General features: G+C 36.0%; 1 protein-coding gene across 2 annotated transcripts in view; it reads left to right on the top strand.

Moving 5' to 3' along the window:
• PCDH11X (protocadherin 11 X-linked) overlaps positions 1–20,457 on the top strand; it is an 826,171-nt gene that overhangs the window by 558,344 nt on the left and 247,370 nt on the right. For both annotated transcript variants that reach the window (XM_012464585.2, XM_012464595.2), the window contains exon 6: positions 11,864–12,062. In XM_012464585.2, the coding sequence (XP_012320008.1) occupies positions 11,864–12,062 (199 nt within the window). The remainder of the gene's footprint in view (positions 1–11,863; positions 12,063–20,457) is intronic.

Here is a 20,457-nt window from a genome sequence, read left to right as displayed (position 1 = left end):
AACAGAAGCAAATGTTAAGAGTGTGCTACTCTTTCTGTAGGTAAGATAAATAGCACTTGGTTCTTCCTCTTTTCAGTATCACTTTCTGAAAAAAAAAAAATCCTGTATTTATTTGTGGCAATAACTTAATATTCCAATATGTTTAATTTAACATTCTTTAAATTTAAACATGATTAGCTAATGGCAGTTTTGAAAGTACCACCAGTTCTAACTCCTGACCTTTATGTCAGTTACTAATGAGTCACTTGTGTTTTGCGTTATGATCAGGAAACATGTTCAAAATATTTTTGAAAAACAAATTCTTTTCTAGCAATGTTGGGAACCTGTAATACTAAAAACATTTCAGACATCCAAAGAAATATTTTTAAAATTATCAATATATACAAATATAATTCATCAATTTTTCCAAGTAAAAGTGAATATATTCATGTTTAAGAATTAGTCTCTTATTTTTAAGATAATCCTATAACTTTTGAATGTTATAGAACTTAATCATTCAATAGATAACAAACTGTGATCATGATTTCTCTGGTCAATGCAATGTATTTTTGATCTACAAAGAGGGTATATGGGCAATAAAAATCCCAGAAATATTGCCCATAATGATTTCAAATGCCTTCAAATGACTAATATTATCAATTTAGTAAGATATTTTTGTGTAGATTCATTTTTGATTGTTAGGGAAAATAATGATCGAAGTTTCAGAGTTTTTATTTCATAGTTTTACTGTAAGTTGTCTAGTTTAATGGTCCTTTAATGAGTGTCAAGGCAAGAGATGTGATTTAATATAATATTGTGGCAAAATGAGATATCTATAGAATAAAAATTATGGAATAATCATATTCCAAAATTGTTCTAATTAGAGTACAGTCTGACATCATTAGAATTTCATTACTCCAGTATGGTCATTCATATTAAAATGTTAAATGAGAGTCTATTATGAACATATGTAGAAAAATCAGCATACCCAGTTTTCTTTCAGACATACATATAAATATATATGTTTCTGAAATTGTCAAAGAGCCATATCTTAATCTGTTCAGGCTGCTATAATAAAATACTATTAACTAGGTGGCTTATAAACCACAGATATTTATTTCTCACAGTTCTGGAGGCTAAGAAGTCCTAGATCAAGGTATTGGCAAATTCAGTATCTGGTGAGGGCTCACTTCCTGGTTCATAGACAAGGAGGCGTCTTTTCACTGTGTACTCACATGTCAGAAGGGGTAAGAGGTTTTTGAAGTCACTTATATAAGGGCACTAATCTGATTAATGAGGGATCTGCCCTCATGAACTAAGCACCTCCCAAAGGCTAACTTCCAGATGCCATCACATCAGTGATTATATTTTAACATGAATTTTAGGGTGACACAAACATTCACTCGATGGTAGATCATATGGATTAAATAATCCGAATCTTACTTCAGACCTACTAATACAGAACAAAATATTTGAATATTGAAACCCAGGTATTTGTGATGGCAGCTGAGGCTCTCTGGATTGGCCACTGTCATGACACCAGCTGCAGTGGGAGAGGCGTGGCCAGGGTTGCATGCTTCACAGAGCCTGTGGGAACCAGGAACAGGTGGGAGCCCTGCCCCACTCTGAGTTGGAGGGGTGAGCCCCACCCTCCCAGGTGTAGTTGCCCAGCCTCTCAGCTGGGGCTGCTGCCCCAGACATCCTGTGCTCTTGGAGATGCGAAGCCCTCCTGCCCCAGCAGGCTTGAAAGTGCCTGCTCCTGCTGCCTGGCCTCTCAGCTCTCCAGGTGCCCACTCCGATTTTGGAGCAAAGTTGAGGTGGAGCCTGGGCGCTGTGGCAACCTGGTGGGGTGTGTGTGAGGTTTTGGCGGTGCTGACTCACCAGCCCACTGCTACCTCGGCCCCCTCCAGACTTTGGCCACCCACAAGCACAGGAGGGAAGCTGAGGGGGTGTGGAGGGCAGCTGGGCATGGGCCTGCAGGTGCCCTTTGGCATGAACAGCCTGGGTGCCATGGATGACATGACAGATAGTGGCAGAAGGCAGACAAGCTTTTGCTTGGAAAGGGGCAGGTCCCTGGTGAAGTCCCACCTTCTGGTCAGAGAGGGTCTGAATCCTGGGGACCCTCTGACCAGTTCCTCAGACCAGAGTGAGAATGTGTGCTTTTTCTGGCTCACCCATGGCTGCCCACAGACCAATCAGCATGCAATTTCTCCTCTCTGAAGTCCATAAAAACCCCAGGATTCAGTCAGACTTGGGCAAACGACAGGATGACCTAACTGCTGATAGGAGCTGCCCACTCCGGGTCTCCTGAGAGCTGCACTGTCACTCAATAAAGCACCTCTTCACCTTGCTCACCCTCCAGTTGTCTGCATACCTCCTTTTTCCTGGATGCAGGACTCAGGACCCACCAAATGGCAGGACTGAAAGAGCTATAACACAAACAGGGCTGAAACACACACCCCCACCCCAGCTTGCCACGTTGGGGGTAACGAGGAGAGAAGAGCAGAGAAGAGCACAGAAGAGAAGAGCTGTGCCCTTCGGGGAGCTCGGACCTAGGAGCTCCCTGAGGACCTGTGACACCCATTTTTGGGGCTCTGTGGTTCCTGGCATCACCAAGCTTCCAGGTGCCACCACGTTCCCCGGTGCCCACAGGGGAATTCACTTGCAGTATACCTGGTTTTGCCACAGCCTTGCAGGGAGCCAGTGCCCATACTGGCACCTGGAGCTGCCCACCCCACTGCAGCCAGTGTACCTGGCTATGCGCAGTGGCCAGAGCCTGTGCTTGCTCACTCACACACCCCTCTCTGCCCTGCATCTGGCTTGCCCTTAGGCATTGGGATCCAGGCTGATAGTGAGAGCCGAGTGCAGCCTGCCAGGCTGAGTGGGTGGAACAAGCCCTGTGGGCCCAAGCAAAACTCGGGCAAAGACACCATTGGCCACAGAGGTTTCTGTCTGGTGAAGCAGCACCCCAAGGATCTTGTGACATTTGCATGATTAACAGATTGACTAGGTGATTTCTACATAGCTGATGTTTTGAAAACCACTGGATAGCTACTGGTTGCAGTAGCTAGCTATCAATTTTATCCAAAATTGCATACCCTTATCTAATTCCCAAATGTTATGAAAGGCAGCAAAGTAGTGTTACAAAGGTCCAAATAATATTGATTTATGGGTTTTGGAGTTGGAGACTATATCTTTCTACCACTTTCTCTTCCCATCCTCAACGTAGACATAATTAAGAAGTACATGTATATACCTTTTTAAGAACAATGAAAAGGGCAGTGTCATATCAATTTACTCCTGGGACTGGAGCATAATGATTTTTTTGTAAACTCTTTGTCAGTCAGTTTGAGGTTATTTTTAACATTGTGTGTGTGTATGTCTGTATGTGGTATAAAGTATGTGGGTATAGTGGACAGTATGTAGAGATGTTTTGTTTATATGGAAAATAAGTAGACGGGAGCCTACTTATAGAAGAAATACATCTCTGTAGACAGAGCCACAGGTAAAAGACTACAGTAGCACTACAGATGTTAGTTAATTACAATTCCTCCCCCGTCCACCCACAACTATATTTACCACAATATTGCTTTCTATTATCTTCCGCACTGGTACGTATTATTGCTGGAAGATGCAGCTATTTTAATTTATTATTTGATTACCTATGATGATAATAGAACTTCCATTTTTTTTTAATGTAAGAAAAGTTCAAAGGAAATATTGGTCTATTCATTTCATATTAATTTCCAGGAAATGACACATATTACATAAGTAGCAATTGTTTTTCATGTGCTAATGATAACCAGGTAAAAAAGATCAAATAAACGTGTTTCATATACACCAGAATGGGCCTAAAACAAACAGGTTACCACTATCCATAAACTCAACACAGTAAAGAAATTGCTAGCATACTAGCTGATGTGCGCATTCTCCAAGTTTATTAGGGAAACATTCTAATAGTTATTATTTAAAAACTGATATTCATTCACCATCACAACTTTTTGTTGTGGTTTTTACTAACATTAAACAAGAAATATTTTGATCCAAGTGTTTATGCAATTAATGAGCGTGCCAGGTTTTTCCTATTTCGTTGTATGCTGCATAATAGTTCCAACATCTAATCTAAGTCAGAAACCATCTGTTGCTCGAATGACATTTGGTTTGTTTAAAATGTATCAATTAAACAGACATATTGTGTAACTATGGCAATGGGAGGATTATTTTGCAAATATAAAGGAGTGACACCAGAGAAAAAGCAGTGTGTAAACTTGTGGCTTATTCAATGGAAACATATTTTCAAATAATTTAACAACTAGAAAAACTTAACTTTTGACTAATATTCTTAAAAATAAAATGATTATTTAGAACATATGTGATCCATGATTCCATCATCTCCCAAGCCTATTTCATCGCTGACAATGGAATAAGTAGTTTAGGTCTGATCTTGTTAATTATGCAAATAGACTACAGGAACAAAAAAGGGTTAATAGGATAGTAAAAGGTCTAAAAACCATAACAAATTAGGATGGGAATTTTAGCCTGAAATAGGAAGACTTACATGAGGCTTAACTACATTCAAACACAGGAGGGCTTGTCATATAGAAGAAGAACCACACATATTTTATGTAGCTAAAGGCAGATCTAAAGAAAATTAGCAGGAATTTCTTCTTCCGTCAATATTTTCATTTCTAGCAGCTATGAACTCTCCTAATACACACTGTGAGCTGAAGAAACAGATATCCAAAGTTGTTAAAAATAAAAGCAGAGTATGGTAGCTATGATTCTGAAAACAAACTTTGTGATAAATACTTTAGGAATTTATAAGCCTTTATTCCCCCACTTACTCCTGATATGAGGTTCTATTAGGATGGCCGAGGCTATCAGATAACTACTTCTTGATAGTTAAGGTGCTTTGGTCATTTATAAGTTTAAATGCGAGTCGCTAAATATGGATGAGGTTAATACCAAAAACAATGTAGATATTTCCACTATTCTTTATGGACTGATAATTGGGCTTTTCGTTGAAACCATTGTATATTTTAGTTTTAATATTTGGTTTTAGTATTACTTAATGGCATTTTTGGACACATGCCGGTTTCAAAGCATGTTAAGTTTCAATTCTGTCATATTTTAATTGTTAGTCAAAGAATTGTAGTTTCTCAAACATTCACAATATTGCTATTTCATTTGCAAAGTTCATGCAACTGTGGTAATAGCCAATTTAATGATTTATAAGCAATAACATTCCTGAAAGAAGCAGCTTCATCTTGCATATCTACAAATAAATTATTTCTATTCTGACTGAACTGAAATGAGTTATGATTCAAGGAAAGAAGGAAAGTTGCCTGCTTATAATGCCATGTAGTCTTCTAATCATCAAAAAATATATCTGACTCTGACACACACACACACACACCAAATACCATGAAAAATGCAATGGCAGAATAGTCAGAGCTAGGAGGTCACCTGATGCTGGTACAATGGATCATCATAAAAAGCCTCCAGCACATGCTAGTGATGTGTTACGGTACTTAAGAAAAAAAATAGCCTTGAAGGGTAAAAACTCCAGAAACATGAGAAATGAGACTATTCAAATTCTATGAAATGGAGCAGTGGAAAAATCAATTAGGCCAACAGGTCAACTGATCCATCCTGCAAAATGACTTGAATTGGTAAAGTAGAAGGTTTTATGACTACAAATTTCAGGGTCACATAGTAAAGGCCTGCTACACAATAAAAAGGCCTGATATGTCATCTGTGAGTTTTTACACTGGGAATTGTGATCTTCACATGGGATATGTATGCTGGCCACATAATGTATGTGAAAATCTTTCGTTTCTAACTAGGCTATTTATACACTTTATGATATATTGAGTAATTATAAATCATTTGGCTAAGAGACAGTACCTTTGAAAAAATGCAGAAGTCCTCTGACATCCAGAATGAAGTTGTTTACTATTATAAAATGTGGGAACTTGGAATCTTAAAGTATTCTTAATAGTTTGAAATTCAAAATATTTTATACATGAATCAAAAAGAAACTTGCATATGGTAACCTTAGAAAGTAATAACCCTACATATGATTACTATTTCTAATCAGATTTACTGGTGATGACAATTTATATAAAGGAAGATTGGTTAGAGTGTATTAGATTTTGACTTATGGAGTGTGCAAGGTTCTATAATAGGTAATTCTAATGAGCTTTCTCTAATATGATACTAAAGTAATCTATAATTAGGATCACAGTGTCTGTGGTGCCAGATTAACCTGTCCAAAATGCCACTTGCATCATGTTATGAAATGTAAAAATATTTACCTGATATTTAGTATGAAATGATGCCTTCATGAGGTTTAATGGACACAAGAACGTTGGCCATTCGATAATTAGTCTGTAAATGATTTATGGGAGTGACACCATATAATTTCTGGGTATTGGTATGTTCTGGAATTTTGACTGATTTGAGCTAAAAATGAGGTGTGTAGATTTTAGGGAGAAGCGTCCTGTGCTGTTTCTCTCTGCTACTGGCAGAAAATAACTAGCTTTTCAGGGCAAATATTTATTCATGAAAACTCCAGGATGTATTTCCAACCCATAAAGTCACTATTCCAGTCGATAGATTTGTTTTAATTTCTGTGACACAGCTTCTCTGCAGGGCTAAAGACAGAAGTTTGTCATGAACAAATTATGACATGAATATTAATGTAGTACCCCTTTTATACTGCACAATAATTATCTTTAACCAGCTTTACCATATTGACACAATTAGCCTTCTAGATCAGAGGTCTTCAAAACATGGCCTTTAGAGCCAAAGGACTGAAGAAGTTCAAGCAAAGCATTATATTTAATAATACATAAAAGTATCAAAATTTTAAATTTTAATGTCCATAAGTTTAGTTTTATTGGAACACAGGCAGGCCCATTCTGTTTCATATTGTCTATGGCTGTTTTTACACTACAACATTAGGTTTAAGTAGTTGAGACAGAGACTTTATTGTATGGCCCACAAAGCCTAAAATATTTACTATCTAATTCTTCACAGAAAAAGTTTGCTGACCCTTCAATTCAATGGTTATAAGAGGGATCTTAGAGGATGATTAGATTATCATTCTTAAAATTGTAGATTAATGTTGTGATTTTTAAAAAATTATACTTCCAGTTCTGAGATACATGTGCAGAATGTGCAGGTTTGTTACATAGGTATACACATGCCATGGTGGTTTGCTGCATCCATCAACCTGTCATCTACATTAGGGATTTCTCCTAATGCTCTCCCTCCCCTAGCCCCAATCCCCTGACACGCTCTGGTGTGTAATGTTCCCCTTTCTGTGTCCATGTGTTATTGTTCAACTCCCACTTATGAGTGAGAACATGTGTGTTTGGTTTTCTGTTCCTGTGTTAGTTTGCTGAGAATAATGGTGTCCAGCTTTATCCATATCCCTGCAAAGGACGCGAACTCATCCTTTTTCATGGCTGCATAGTATTCCGTGGTATATATGTACCACATTTTCTTTATCCAGTCTATCATTGATGGGCATTTGGCTTGGTTCCAAGTATTTGCCATTGCGAACAGTGCAGCAGTAAACATGTGTGCATGTGTCTTTATAGTAGAATGATTTATAATCCTTTGGGTACGTACCCAGTAATGGGATTGCTGGGTCAAATGGAATTTCTATTTCTAGGTCCTTGAGGAATTGCTACTCTGTCTTCCACAGTGGTTGAACTAATTTACACTCCCACCGACAGTGTAAAAGTGTTCCTATTTCTCCACATCCTCTCCAGCATCTGTTGTTTCCTGACTTTTAAATGATTACCATTCTAACTGGCATGAGATGGTATCTCATTTTGGTTTTGATTTGCATTTCTCTAACAACTAGTGATGATGAGGTTTTTTTCATGTTTGTTGGTCGTATAAATGTCTTCTTTTGAGAAGTGTCTGCTCATATCCTTTGCCCACTTTTTCGTGGGGTTGTTGTTTTTTTCTTGTAAATTTGTTTAAATTGTTGGTAATTTCTGGATATTAGCCCTTTGTTAAATGGATAGATTGCAACAATGTTCTTCCATTCTGTAGGTTGCCTGTTCACTCTGATTATAGTTTCTTCAAATATCGTAAATTTTTTATGTATTATGAACTTATACAGAAATCCATCAAGCTATTGACAATGTTTTAGTTTGTTTATTTGCAATAATGCAAGTGAAACCACCGAATGGGTTCACCTTGTCCACTGCCTAGACAGAGCCAATTTATCAAGACAGGGGAATTGCAGTAGAGAAAGAATAATTCACACAGATTTGGTTGTGTGGGAGTCCGGAGTTTTATTATTACTCAAACCCGTCTCCCTGAGCATTTTGTGAGCAGTTTACAAGGACAACTCGGTGTGTGTGGGGAAGCCAGTGAGCCAGGAATGCTGATTGGTCGGGGATGAAATTGTAGAGATTGAAAGCTGTTTTCTTGGGCTGAGTCAGTTTCTGGGTAGGGGGCCACTAGATCAGATGAGCCAGTTTATTGATCTGGGTGGTGCAGCAGGACATGCAAAATATCTTAAGCACTGATGTTAGGAGCAGTTTAGGGAGGGTCAGAATCTTGTGGCCTCCAGCTGCATGACTCCTAAACCATAATTTTTAATCTTGTGGCTAATGTTAGTCCTACAAAGGCAATCTAGTCCCCAGGCAAGAAGGAGTTCTGTTTTGGGAAAGGTCTGTTAACATCTTTGTTTTAAACTATAAACTAAGTTTCACCCAAAGTTAGTTCAGCCTATGCCCAGGAATGGACAGGGACAGCTTGGAGGTTAGAAGCAAAATGGAGTGGGTTAGGTTAGATACCTTTCACAGTCTCAGTCATAATTTTGCAAAGGCAGTTTCACAAGGACTTATTTAGTACTCTGATACTTTAGAGTCGAAGCAGCTAAACTTTTTATAAACTTTTATGAAACTCTGCTTTTGAGGAATACAGCATTGATGATTATTTCAGTAGCTCCCTACTAAATATCTTTAGTAGTAATTAATAATAGATGACTGACAGGCTAGATAATCCATGTATTTTAATGCCCTGTAACACAGGGTAACATTCAGATTATGTCTGTATAGACATGATAAAAAGACGACCTGAAGCTTTTATTTTGCTCTTTTCACTGTGGGTTCTAGATACAAAGACAAACAGAAAAAGGGATATTGACTAGGCAAAAGCATACAAAAAGATATTTCAGTTACATTATTTCCCTGATAAGTGCTTTAAACCTTAGAAGGTACAATGTGGTTTGCTTAGATAATACGGTCAATCTCACTCTTCACAGCTTCCACACAACCCAACAATCACCCCCCAAAAAACTAAAACCAAGGCTGGGTGAGGTGGCTCACGCCTGTAATCCCAGCACTTTGGGCGGCCTAGGCAGGTGGATTGCTTGAGCTCAAGAGTTTGAGACCAGCCTGGGCAACATGGTGAAACCCCATCTCTACCAAAAATACAAAAAATTAGCTTAGCGTGGTGGTACGCACCTGTGGCTCTGGTTACTTGGGAGGCTGAGTGGGAGGGTCACTTGAGCCTAAGAGTTGGAGGTTGCAGTGAGCCGAGGTTGTGTCATTGCATTCCATCCTGGATGACAGAGAGAGACCCTGTCTCAGAAAACAAAACAAAACAAACAACAGCAAAAAACCCTGCCTTCTGAACTCCTCAATATTACTTAGTTCCAGCAAGCTTTTCTTTAATTCAGTTTATTTTCTGCTCATACTAATTCTGCTAAGAGTTACCTTAACCAACACCACCTGCTACTCCCTCAAACAGGCCCAGAGAAATCCGGTCTGGCTGTTACACTTACATGTAGAAAATCAGCAGACCATTTCTCATTAGGAGTAATTTTATGATCATAAACCTATTCCATAAGATATATTGTATTACATATTACATACATTAGTCATTTCCTCATATTTTATAGAGATTTTAATATAAAAAATAATGGCTAAAAATTAAAGATTCAAGTGAGCTACTTAAATATTATATGTATCTATTATATTTTCATATATCTTCCAATAAGTTTGAAGTATGTTATTGAAATCTTTTAATAGTGCCATCTGAAGAAATGGCTGACTGTTAGACCCGAATTTGTGAAAATATATGCATTCTGTCATGAAAATGCCTAGGACTTAAATCGTTGTAATCTTCGATGTATATAAATCTCTTAAATAAACATTAAATCTGAGCAGACTATGTGTAATCAAACCTTGTAGCTTCTGCTTTGCAACCTTGGAAAACTCACCGTGGAAAATAGCAGCTGCATTGAAAGTAATTTGAGTACTGGAGCATGCCATACTGTGGGGAAGCTCAAGCTAGCTGCATGGAAAGACTGTATAAAAAGAGACTTCAATGCTGAGAGAGGCCCACCTGTTCCAGCCACTCAAGTTCAGGTGACAGATACATACACGAAGAACCCATTATGAACATTCCAGCTGGTGGCTTTATTGGAGTCATCCTAATCATCTTTAGACATTTGAGCACCCCCTACTTAAGCTAGCAGCCATTGTGGAGCAGAAATAGCTGTATTTGCTGTACACTACCTAAATTTCTGACCTAAAAATTAAGAAGGACTATTGGTTTTTATGTCTCCAAAGATTACTGATGGCTTACTATGTAACAATAGATCAACCAAAGCACTAAACTACTGGCAGCATGAAAGTTTCAAATTATTTGAAGCTGGAATGTTCATAATGGGTTCTTCATGTACGTATCTGGCACCTGAACTTGAGTGGCTGGAACAGGTGGGCCTCTCTCAGCATTGAAGTCTCTTTTTATACAGTCTTTCCACACAGCTAGCTTGAGCTTCCCCACAGTATGGCATGCTCCAGTACTCAAATTACTTTCAATGCAGCTGCTATTTTCCACGGTGGGTTTTCCAAGGTTGCAAAGCAGAAGCTACAAGGTTTGATTACACATAGTCTGCTCAGATTTAATGTGGTCTCAGGCTACATGAAAATCTGAATACCAAGAGGTGATGTCCATTGGAGAGCCTATTTTTGGAGACTACTACATATAGCATAGCAGTGCTGTAAACAAAAATACTGCTGTAAGATCTGGTGAATATGTTACAGACTTCTTCTTTTGGAATCCAAATGCTTCATGTTTATATTTTTACATGTATATATATTTTTATATTCTGCTAGGAATACCATTTATGATGATAACTATAGTTTGATTTTATAATTACCATCAGCTGTTATCCATATATGTAATTATTTTTGTTTTATTAGAAAGTGAAATCAATTTAAATGAATTCTATATGCAACAATCTTGCATGTTCTTCACATGTACCCCAAAACCTAAAATGCAATTAAATAAATAAATAAATAAAATAAATAAAAAATAAATGAATTCCAATTCAAAATTCTGTCCCTAAGATTTTTCTAAAGATGATGTACTTTCAGTTTTCTAAGCCTACATGATTGAATAAATGTGTGTTATTATTTACGTTTTCAGCCCACTAGCAACTGACAGATACAGCAAAACAGTATGGTTATATTTATCCACACTGATTATTCAAAAATAAGTTATTGTCAAATAACAGCTAAATAAATACATGTTAAAATGATGATTGGCATTTCCAGTTTGTTCAAATATGCTATAAATCCAGCTTCTCTTACTTTAGAGCAAATTGGCTTTCATTCTGCATCTGGTTGTGCCTTGTTTTGAAATATAATGGAAGCAACACTACCTTCAGGTGAAGACGATTTGAACACAGAATTGCTTATCACAAAAGCCTGAAATTGTCCACAACTCAAGATAATGTTAATGTGTCTTTAGCAGATAGCCGAAATAATTCATTTTCTAAATTGCAGACATTAAGCAATTATTCAGATCATATCTGAAATCCTGTAATTTTCATTCTCCCTTTCAGTCCCAGCGGCGTGTCACATTTCACCTGCCAGAAGGCTCTCAGGAAAATAGCAGTGATGGTGGACTGGGAGACCATGATGCAGGCAGCCTTCAGGGCACATCCCATGCCCTGCCCCTTGGCTATCCTCAGGAGGAATACTTTGATCATGCTACACCCAACAATCGCACTGAAGGGGATGGCAACTCCGATCCTGAATCTAGTAAGTGATACCTCTCTGGTCCCTCAATATAAATGGGTTTACTGTGTTTGCAATTCAAGCAGTCATAGCCATAATAACATGGGCTAATTCGTTATGTTATTGGAAACAGTGACACAGTTTTTAAAAGGTAAACATACAGAATTAGACGGATGGCATATATGCAGCAGTTGATAATATTTGAAATGTATGATCATAACTACTTTGAATGAAATTTATTATAGTGACTTTGTTAAGGCATAGATAGAATTTCCCATTTATGTATACCTGTATATTTATTTGTATATAAACAACCAATTTATTTTATTTTGTTCATTTTTTTATTGAGATATAAATTTTTTATAATATACAAAAATTATTGTCTTAATTTTATTTTTATTTTTAGTAGAGATAAAAAACATTGACAGTTATTTTCTTCCTGAGGAAATAAGAGATCCTGACTCCAATGTAGGAGAGTGTGTCTGAGGTTTTCAATAACATACTGAAATCACATGCCTGAGCCATGTTACTGTTTAGAAAGGTATTCACATCACATTTTGTCTTCAGACAGAAGGCACAAAATCTGTGTTTTGTAAATTCCAAAGATGTTGAAGTCTTTAAAAGGACTATAGAGTTGATATTAAATAAAACTTCATTAAATGTATTATCTTGAACATGTAGCAACCAACCCTGCTGATTTAAAATTTCAGGAAATACAAAATTTGATAAGGTATACATTTCTCAGAAGACTTTCGAGATCGAAAGTAGCTACAATTTGCTCCATATATGTTATATACATAAAAGTACGTAGGTACAAAAAAGCATATAATATATGTGAGAGAAAAGTCATAGCCATAAACCAGGAAGAAAAAAATGGGCCAAATACCTGACATAAACATAAATAAGTAATATAAACTGGACATTTTGAAAGGTTATTTTGAGCATTATGGATTGCAGGGATGTATAATTCAAATAAAGCATCTAGGCTTTAGAACAAAATGGCTTCCCTATCTTTGTATTTTAATCCTCTATTTTTGAAACTTCAAAAAATAAGGGAAATGGATTGGTTAAACATTATGATATAATCTAAGGCTAAACATGTCGAACCAATGACAACATAGCATCAGTGTTTTCTCTCTACAAATGTAGATGCTGTATATTATAGGTATTTTCAATACAAAAAATATTAGAGATATTTGAGTCAGCAAGTTCAGACAGTCCTAAACATCTGCTATCTCTATTTTCAATTTTATACTTGGAATAAATAATCAACATTTGTTCTGAGGATGAAAAATTCTCCTATACTTTGTGTCACTAAACCATCTTTAATTTACTTTGTATATATGCACAACATAATGACTCCTGGTAGGAATACATAGTTGTGATTTTATTTACTTAGTGTAATGAACTAAGAGCCAATCTCTAGTAAGTAACAAATATACATCAAGCAAGGGTGCCACTGATCTTGTTTACTTCATAAATTATTATTTTAGTTTTAGGTCTATCATGCCCTGTTAAATGGTAAGAATATAGAAATGAAATAAGTATCATTTTTATAAACTACAAAGAGTTGATGATTCATTTGCACACGACAGGTGTTACTAATCCTCTTTCATAGAGGATTGCATAGCAGCAATTAAAGAGTAAGCTCAGCGTAAGCATCCGAAGTGCACGTCTAACCCTGAAGTAAAATTCTAACTGAATGGGACTCAAATAGAATATTGTTGAAAATAAGAGGAGAAGAATTGGTATGTGTTAGAAATTATAAAACATTTAACATTAAATATAGCTTTATAAATCCCAATTATATCTAGAAATAAGTAGTTGTTTTAAAAAGTGTTCAAACACAGAGTTCTTAACAGAAGCTGATCTTGTTTATAGTTAAGGATGTAAGTGCTAGTAGCATCAATGTATTAGCTGACATACTTAGGGGCTTATTAAAAAAAAAACTTGTTTCTATTAGAAGCTAAACATTTCTTTCTTCTAATTATATTGACACTATTATCTTGACCATTAAATATCTTGTCCATGATTACTCTACAGAATAAAGGACTCACAAACTTTGCATTAAAACTTGCTAAATTGATTTTATCTTAAAATTAAGATGTCTATGGGCAATGATAATAGTAAAGCAAAGTACATATTTTGCTGCTTATTATTTTAGTAAACTTATGCAAAGGGTAGAGATAATTAAAAATGAATGTCCATTTTTCTACAAGTCTAACAATATTGTTGAGTGAATGTTTAAAGGTTATTTTTTGCTATGAATAATACTAACAAACTGTTCTCCTACTAAACTTGAAACCTCCCCCTAAATCATGTTCCAAGAAAATTTTGGTTAGGTGTCCCATTTGGGGACAGTCTGAGGCCTTACTAAAAGTGCAAGAAGCACAATAATTTACTTGAAATGAAGTTGTATTGTTTTAATGTGTCATAGTAGTGAAATGCTTAACAGTGAGTGTGTGAGTGTGTGTGTGTGTGTGTGTGTGTGTGTGGTTTTAATTAAAAAGAAAAAAAAAACTGGTTTAGAATCGGCCATAGCACAGTAATCTCTTTAGGCTAACACTGATGATAAGATACTTTGATTCTTCAAAAAGAAAGGGTATAACTCTGAAATAGTAACCAATAATGAGCTTTGTGATATGGAGCAGATGCCAATAAACTGCGCAGTGTTAGTTCATAGCACCACAAATAGGAATGTAAAGTGTTAGAGGAAATAAATACTGTCCTTAAGCAATGGAATTAATTTATGCAGTTCCCATTTCATGTTTTGAAGTGTATTACATCTTCAATCTGCTTTCTTTCTTGCTAGTGAATTGCCAAAAATAGCACATAGTTCTGCAAATCCTTTGTAAATTTACAAAACAGACATAAATATGACATTTGTGAATAAGGGTTTTCTGTAAAATTTGCTAGAGGGATTTATTAATACTGCTTTAAAAATATAGTTCCCTGGTTGATAAAAATCTGCTGTTTAGATGAAGAAATTACACAGTTTCATTCTCTTAAGTCTTTTGCCAAGACTATTAACTTTACTTTTTAAAATAAAGAAAACAAACTGAAGCCAATCATTACTTTTTCAGGAGACAAATTTAATAAAGTATCCTGTCTCATTTCATCTGAAGACTCTGTAATTTTTAAATTTTATAATTGCAATCTCTTTACTGTGGCCACTGGACTAAGGGTCACTTAATGCCGTTCATACAGCTCTGTCTTCCTTGGATGACAGCCTATATTCCAGACCTTTCCTCCTACCACAGCCTCATCCAATTATGTAGCGTGAACCCTGCTCTTTAAAGGTAGCTAATTGGCTGGGCGCAGTGGCTCACGCCTGTAATCCCAGCACTATAGGAGGCTGAGGCGGGTGGATTACCTGAGGTCAGGAGTTCGAGACCAGTCTGACCAACATGGTGAAACCTTGTCTCAAAAAAGGAAAAAAAAAATTAAAAAAGAAAAAAAAGAAATAAAGGTAGCTCATTTGTTAAAAACAAACAAGCAAACAAATAAACAAACAAAAAACACAAAACAGAAACCCAACTGAAAAACAGCATTATTGGTTGCTGCTGGATTATTGTGGATACTGGAACAGATAATGTCTACATTTTCAAAGAATTTTCTGTATACATATTCATGGAGACACATGTGGCCCTGTTAAAGAACAAGTTGTGAGTCTACTTTTGAGGATTTTACATATCTAGGTATAGTGTTAACTCAGAGATTTGAGAACAGTGAGATCCTCTTAGGGACTACTGTAAACACATTACATATTGTCCTAGGTTCCTATCTGCTTATTTTTAAGTAGCCTCAGGTAAAATATGATTTATGAGGATATGATTTTAAAATGCTTTCCAATTTCTTTTCTGAAACTCTATTCTGTTTTTATAATTCAGACTGAGTTCTGAGACATACAGAAATATTAGCAAATGTCTGCCACCTTAAACTTCTGAGATTTTTTAATAGTCTATGTATATGAAGCCAGGGTTTTTGTGTTTGTCTTCAAATAGAGAATGTATTGTTACTCTTTCACTATAAGTAAGTTGGATCTAAAAGGGTTAACTATTAATATTTTAAGTTTATACTGATCTGCTGGTATATTATAATTTTCCAGCTTCATTTGAAGAGATAAAATAGCTATGCTTCTTTGGAATAGAAATGGTGAAATAGAATGTTGCTGAAGAGGGGCCGGGCGCGGTGGCTCACGCCTGTAATCCCAGCACTTTGGGAGGCCGAGGCGGGTGGATCACGAGGTCAAGAGATCTAGACCATCCTGGTCAACATGGTGAAACCCCGTCTCTACTAAAAATACAAAAAATTAGTTGGGCATGGTGTCGCGTGCCCGTAATCCCAGCTACTCGGGAGGCTGAGGCAGGAGAATTGCCTGAACCCAGGAGGCGGAGGTTGCGGTGAGCCGAGATCGCGCCATTGCACTCCAGCCTGGATAACAAGAGCGAAACTCTGTCTCAAAACAAAAAAAAAAAAACAAAAAAAAAAGAATGTTGCTGAAGAAACTCAAATCAGTCTTCACTTTACTAGCCATACATCAGTTTAATTGCAGAGAAAATCCCCCTAAAATGAAGGGGAGAATGAATTCGTTTATATCAGTATTTTAATTTTCTTCAACTGAACAAGTTATGTCATCTGAATTTTTTAAAACCTCTTCATTGTATGTGGTCATTGGAACATGAAGTCACTCTATCTGAAAATGTTATGGCCAATGTAGTGTATAACATTTGATCCTAAAGTAATGAAATACTTGAGTGAAATTTCTTCAACTTTCCAAAAAAATTTAATGCTTGTTTGTGTACACCATAGTCATTTCTGTGATATGAAAGAAGAAAATATAGTTTCCAGAACATTTAGGGCTAGAAAGTTTCTATAATTAAAATAAAGATAAATATACGTTGTTATTAACAGAAAATAATGTCTGCTAGAGTTTATCTCAGGTTAGCACATCTGTTTGACATTCATTTTTATTTCAGCATATCAGATTTGCTTAGCAGTCAAGTACACTACTAATTAATTCACAAGGAAGTAATTAATCTTTCCCTGGCAAGGCACTTTGATTGATCTTCTACTAGTAATCTAATAAATTGGTATAAAAAGTGGGAGACCAATTTGATTGACTAGAATGAATTTCTACACAGAGAAATGCCAAATTTTCTCTTGATCTGCTAAGAGTATTGACATGAATAACACTAGGGTAATTACTAGTAAGTGTTCAAACATTTCATTATTTAAATATCTAATTCTAAAGGTAGGCAACTGAAATTAAAAAATCAAAACCAAAAACTGTGAAACTTTAAAAGAATCACCTAGTAATGGGTCATTAAAACTCAGCATTTCATAATTTAAAATATTAGGAGTGAGTGGTCTAAAAGCAAAATAAAGCCATGCAAATATTTTTTTCCTGGAAAATATTGATATACTAGTACCTTGGGGAAAGCAGTGATCTAATTATTTATCTAAAAAATTCAAGGAGAAAATATGACTCAATTATAGAAAAAAGGAGTAGTATTGGTTAGTATACTTAAGAGACCAGTAACTCTTCTGATGTGGCAGAAAATCATCTGAATCCACAGTTGAGCTAATGTTATCCATATAACTGTTAATTAAGTGTTTTGTTCTGTTTTGTTTTTGCTGCTATATGCCCAGGAAAGTTTGACTCCATAGGCTCTCTAATATTTCTTTAAAATGCATTTTTGAGGAAAGTCACATATCAATTCATGTATTGCAATCAAAAGAAAAGTGAATGCCATCATTTTGTTAATATTTTTACATGAAACAAATAGGAAATACATTCCCCTTAAGAAAACGAAGTTATGCTCCCTTCAGAGGTTAATTATGTAATAAGGCCATTTGTGTCTCTGCGGGATATGTAGTTTTCAGATTATTTCTTAAAACTGTGTTCATTCTTAGCCTATATAATAGTGTCAGTCCATGGTAGAGAGGGGGGAGTAAAATAATTTAAATCAGTTCAGCAAGCTTAATGTCATGTGTTTTGAAAAATTAATCAATCAATGTTTCCATGGAGTGATATTATCATTATCAATGATATCAGTTATAGTCTATTGGGAAAAAGAGGTTGGACTCCATGGCCCTCGGTTCTGGAAATATAGGACAAATGCATGCTCTATTTCCTCGTCTTGCCAACAGAAAATAATATATACTTTATGCTGCTATTGAAATTTTAAAAATTTCATTTACATCTATTAATATTTTTAAGGTAACAATAATATCAAAGTCACTTTTATTCTTTTTCAAATGAAATATTATTGTGATAATTGGTACTTTCTATGTTTGTCAGTTTATTTTAGTCCCTCAGTGTTATGTAAATAGTGTTACAAAAGTATCTATGTATAAATAGATTATAAAGAATGGTTTCACCTAAGAGTTCTGTCATTTGCCATTGTTTTAGAGACAATAAGGTATACCTGATAGTGATAGTAGTTTGTATAATAAATGTGCTTAGGCAGGAATAAACAGTGATCTAGTAACAGATGCTCTATGATGTATATTAATTTTACCATTTAAACTGACATGCTTTTGAAAAGTAAATCTTTCTCTATTGAAGCTTATGAAAGTTTATAAATACATGATAATAAGAAAATAGGTAAAACACATCTGATGATGCCATCCTATCATATTCAACTTCTCTATATAAGAGATGCAATCACAATGTAGACCAATTGAAAAATGACTGCTAATTTGTAGTATATAGTCTTTATGAAGGCAACAAAGGCTTTTTTTTTTTGAGACAGAGTCTTGCTCTGTCGCCCAGGCTGGAATGCAGTGGCATGATCTCAGCTCACTGCAACCTCCACCTCCCGGGTTCAAGCAATTCTCCTGTCTGAGCCTCCTGAGTAACTGGTACTACAGGCGCCCGCCACCACACCTAGCAGATTTTTGTATTTTTAGTAGAGATGGGGTTTCACCATATTGGTCAGGCTGGTCTCGAACTCCTGACCTCAGGTGATCTGCCTGCCTCAGCCTCCCAAAGTGCTGGGATTACAGGTGTGAGCCACCTCGCCTGGCCAACTAATCCTTTATGCTAGAGATAACCTTTAAAAAGTCATAGAAGTCATGAATCAAAATGAGAAGTATATTTTTAAAGTTGGAGACCTGAAGACATTTACAGGATTTTATTTGGGTGACAGTCTCTAAAATGAGTGTATCTTTAATATCTTAAATCTAATATGGATTAGATAGAGATTTCTCTCTCAAAAGCAGTGCACTATAAGTAAAGCAATCTCTTGTCTTTTCTGTTTGAAAATGATAAGCACTGGGAGATTGGCACAAGCTGCCAATTGAAAGCCAATGCCATAAGGTCGGGAATGTCAATAAGCTTGAATAATCACCTAAAGTGACAGAGAATAGGTGGCTTTCTCTTCACAATAAACCTCTTGCTTCTAAATTTTTATTAAGCTACCTACGCCATATAATAAAGGTCATTTGATGTTTGTGTTTCTGTAATTCATGAGCCATGAGGCAATTCATTTTATGACAACCTTTTTTCTTCTGCTTTTTTTTTAGTCGTACTCTTGCTTCGCACTTTTCTTTGCCTATAAGACAGACTGTTTGCCATTTGTTATTTTTTGTAGTTCTTTGAAAGTCAGTATAATCAGTCATTCAAGGTGTAGCATTTGGGTGACTTGGAATTTCGGTAGTGTTAGCCACACACCAACTTCTTACTTTAAAATGATTTATACATTTTAATGAATGAGGAGTATTATAGCAACATTTTTAATCTCCATGACAATTTTAAAATTGTCCAGTAACTTGCATCTTTCATAATTGTTTGCATCAACAGAACATTCAACAACTAGTGAATATATCAAAGAAGTCATTAAAAAATGAATAACTGTAGACCATCTGTCTTACCATGATTTCTCCTGTTTTTAAATTTACATTATTGAATGTTGAAGATGCTCAGTAGAGACTAGAATAGAGATGACAGTGTTTGCTTAGCCAATTCTTTGTCTGTCTTAATCAATAATCTTAGAAATTGTTGTCCCAGTTCCACTAGGTACGTGGTCTTCATCTGGCACTTCTTTTTTTTTAAATCAATCTTATATTGGAAATGTTCGTATGTTACCTAAAAAACCTTTTTCTGAATAGTGTATATGAAATTAGCCATTAAAAGTTTATTTTTTTCTTATAAAATTCTCCTCTTGCAATTTTTATAGACCTCAAAGGCTCTGAGAAAGTTGGTAATTTAAAATACTGTTTTGGGCCGGGCGCGGTGGCTCAAGCCTGTAATCCCAGCACTTTGGGAGGCCGAGGCGGGTGGATCACGAGGTCAAGAGATCGAGACCATCCTGGTCAACATGGTGAAACCCCGTCTCTACTAAATATACAAAAAATTAGCTGGGCATAGTGGTGCGTGCCTGTAATCCCAGCTACTCAGGAGGCTGAGGCAGGA

This window comes from Aotus nancymaae, unplaced genomic scaffold (assembly GCF_030222135.1).
Source record: "Aotus nancymaae isolate 86718 unplaced genomic scaffold, 86718_ANA_hifiasm-v0.15.2.pri h1tg000004l, whole genome shotgun sequence".
Lineage (NCBI taxonomy): Eukaryota > Metazoa > Chordata > Mammalia > Primates > Aotidae > Aotus > Aotus nancymaae.
Note: the sequence above shows the minus strand (reverse complement) of the source record. Positions and strands in the feature narration are given on the sequence as shown.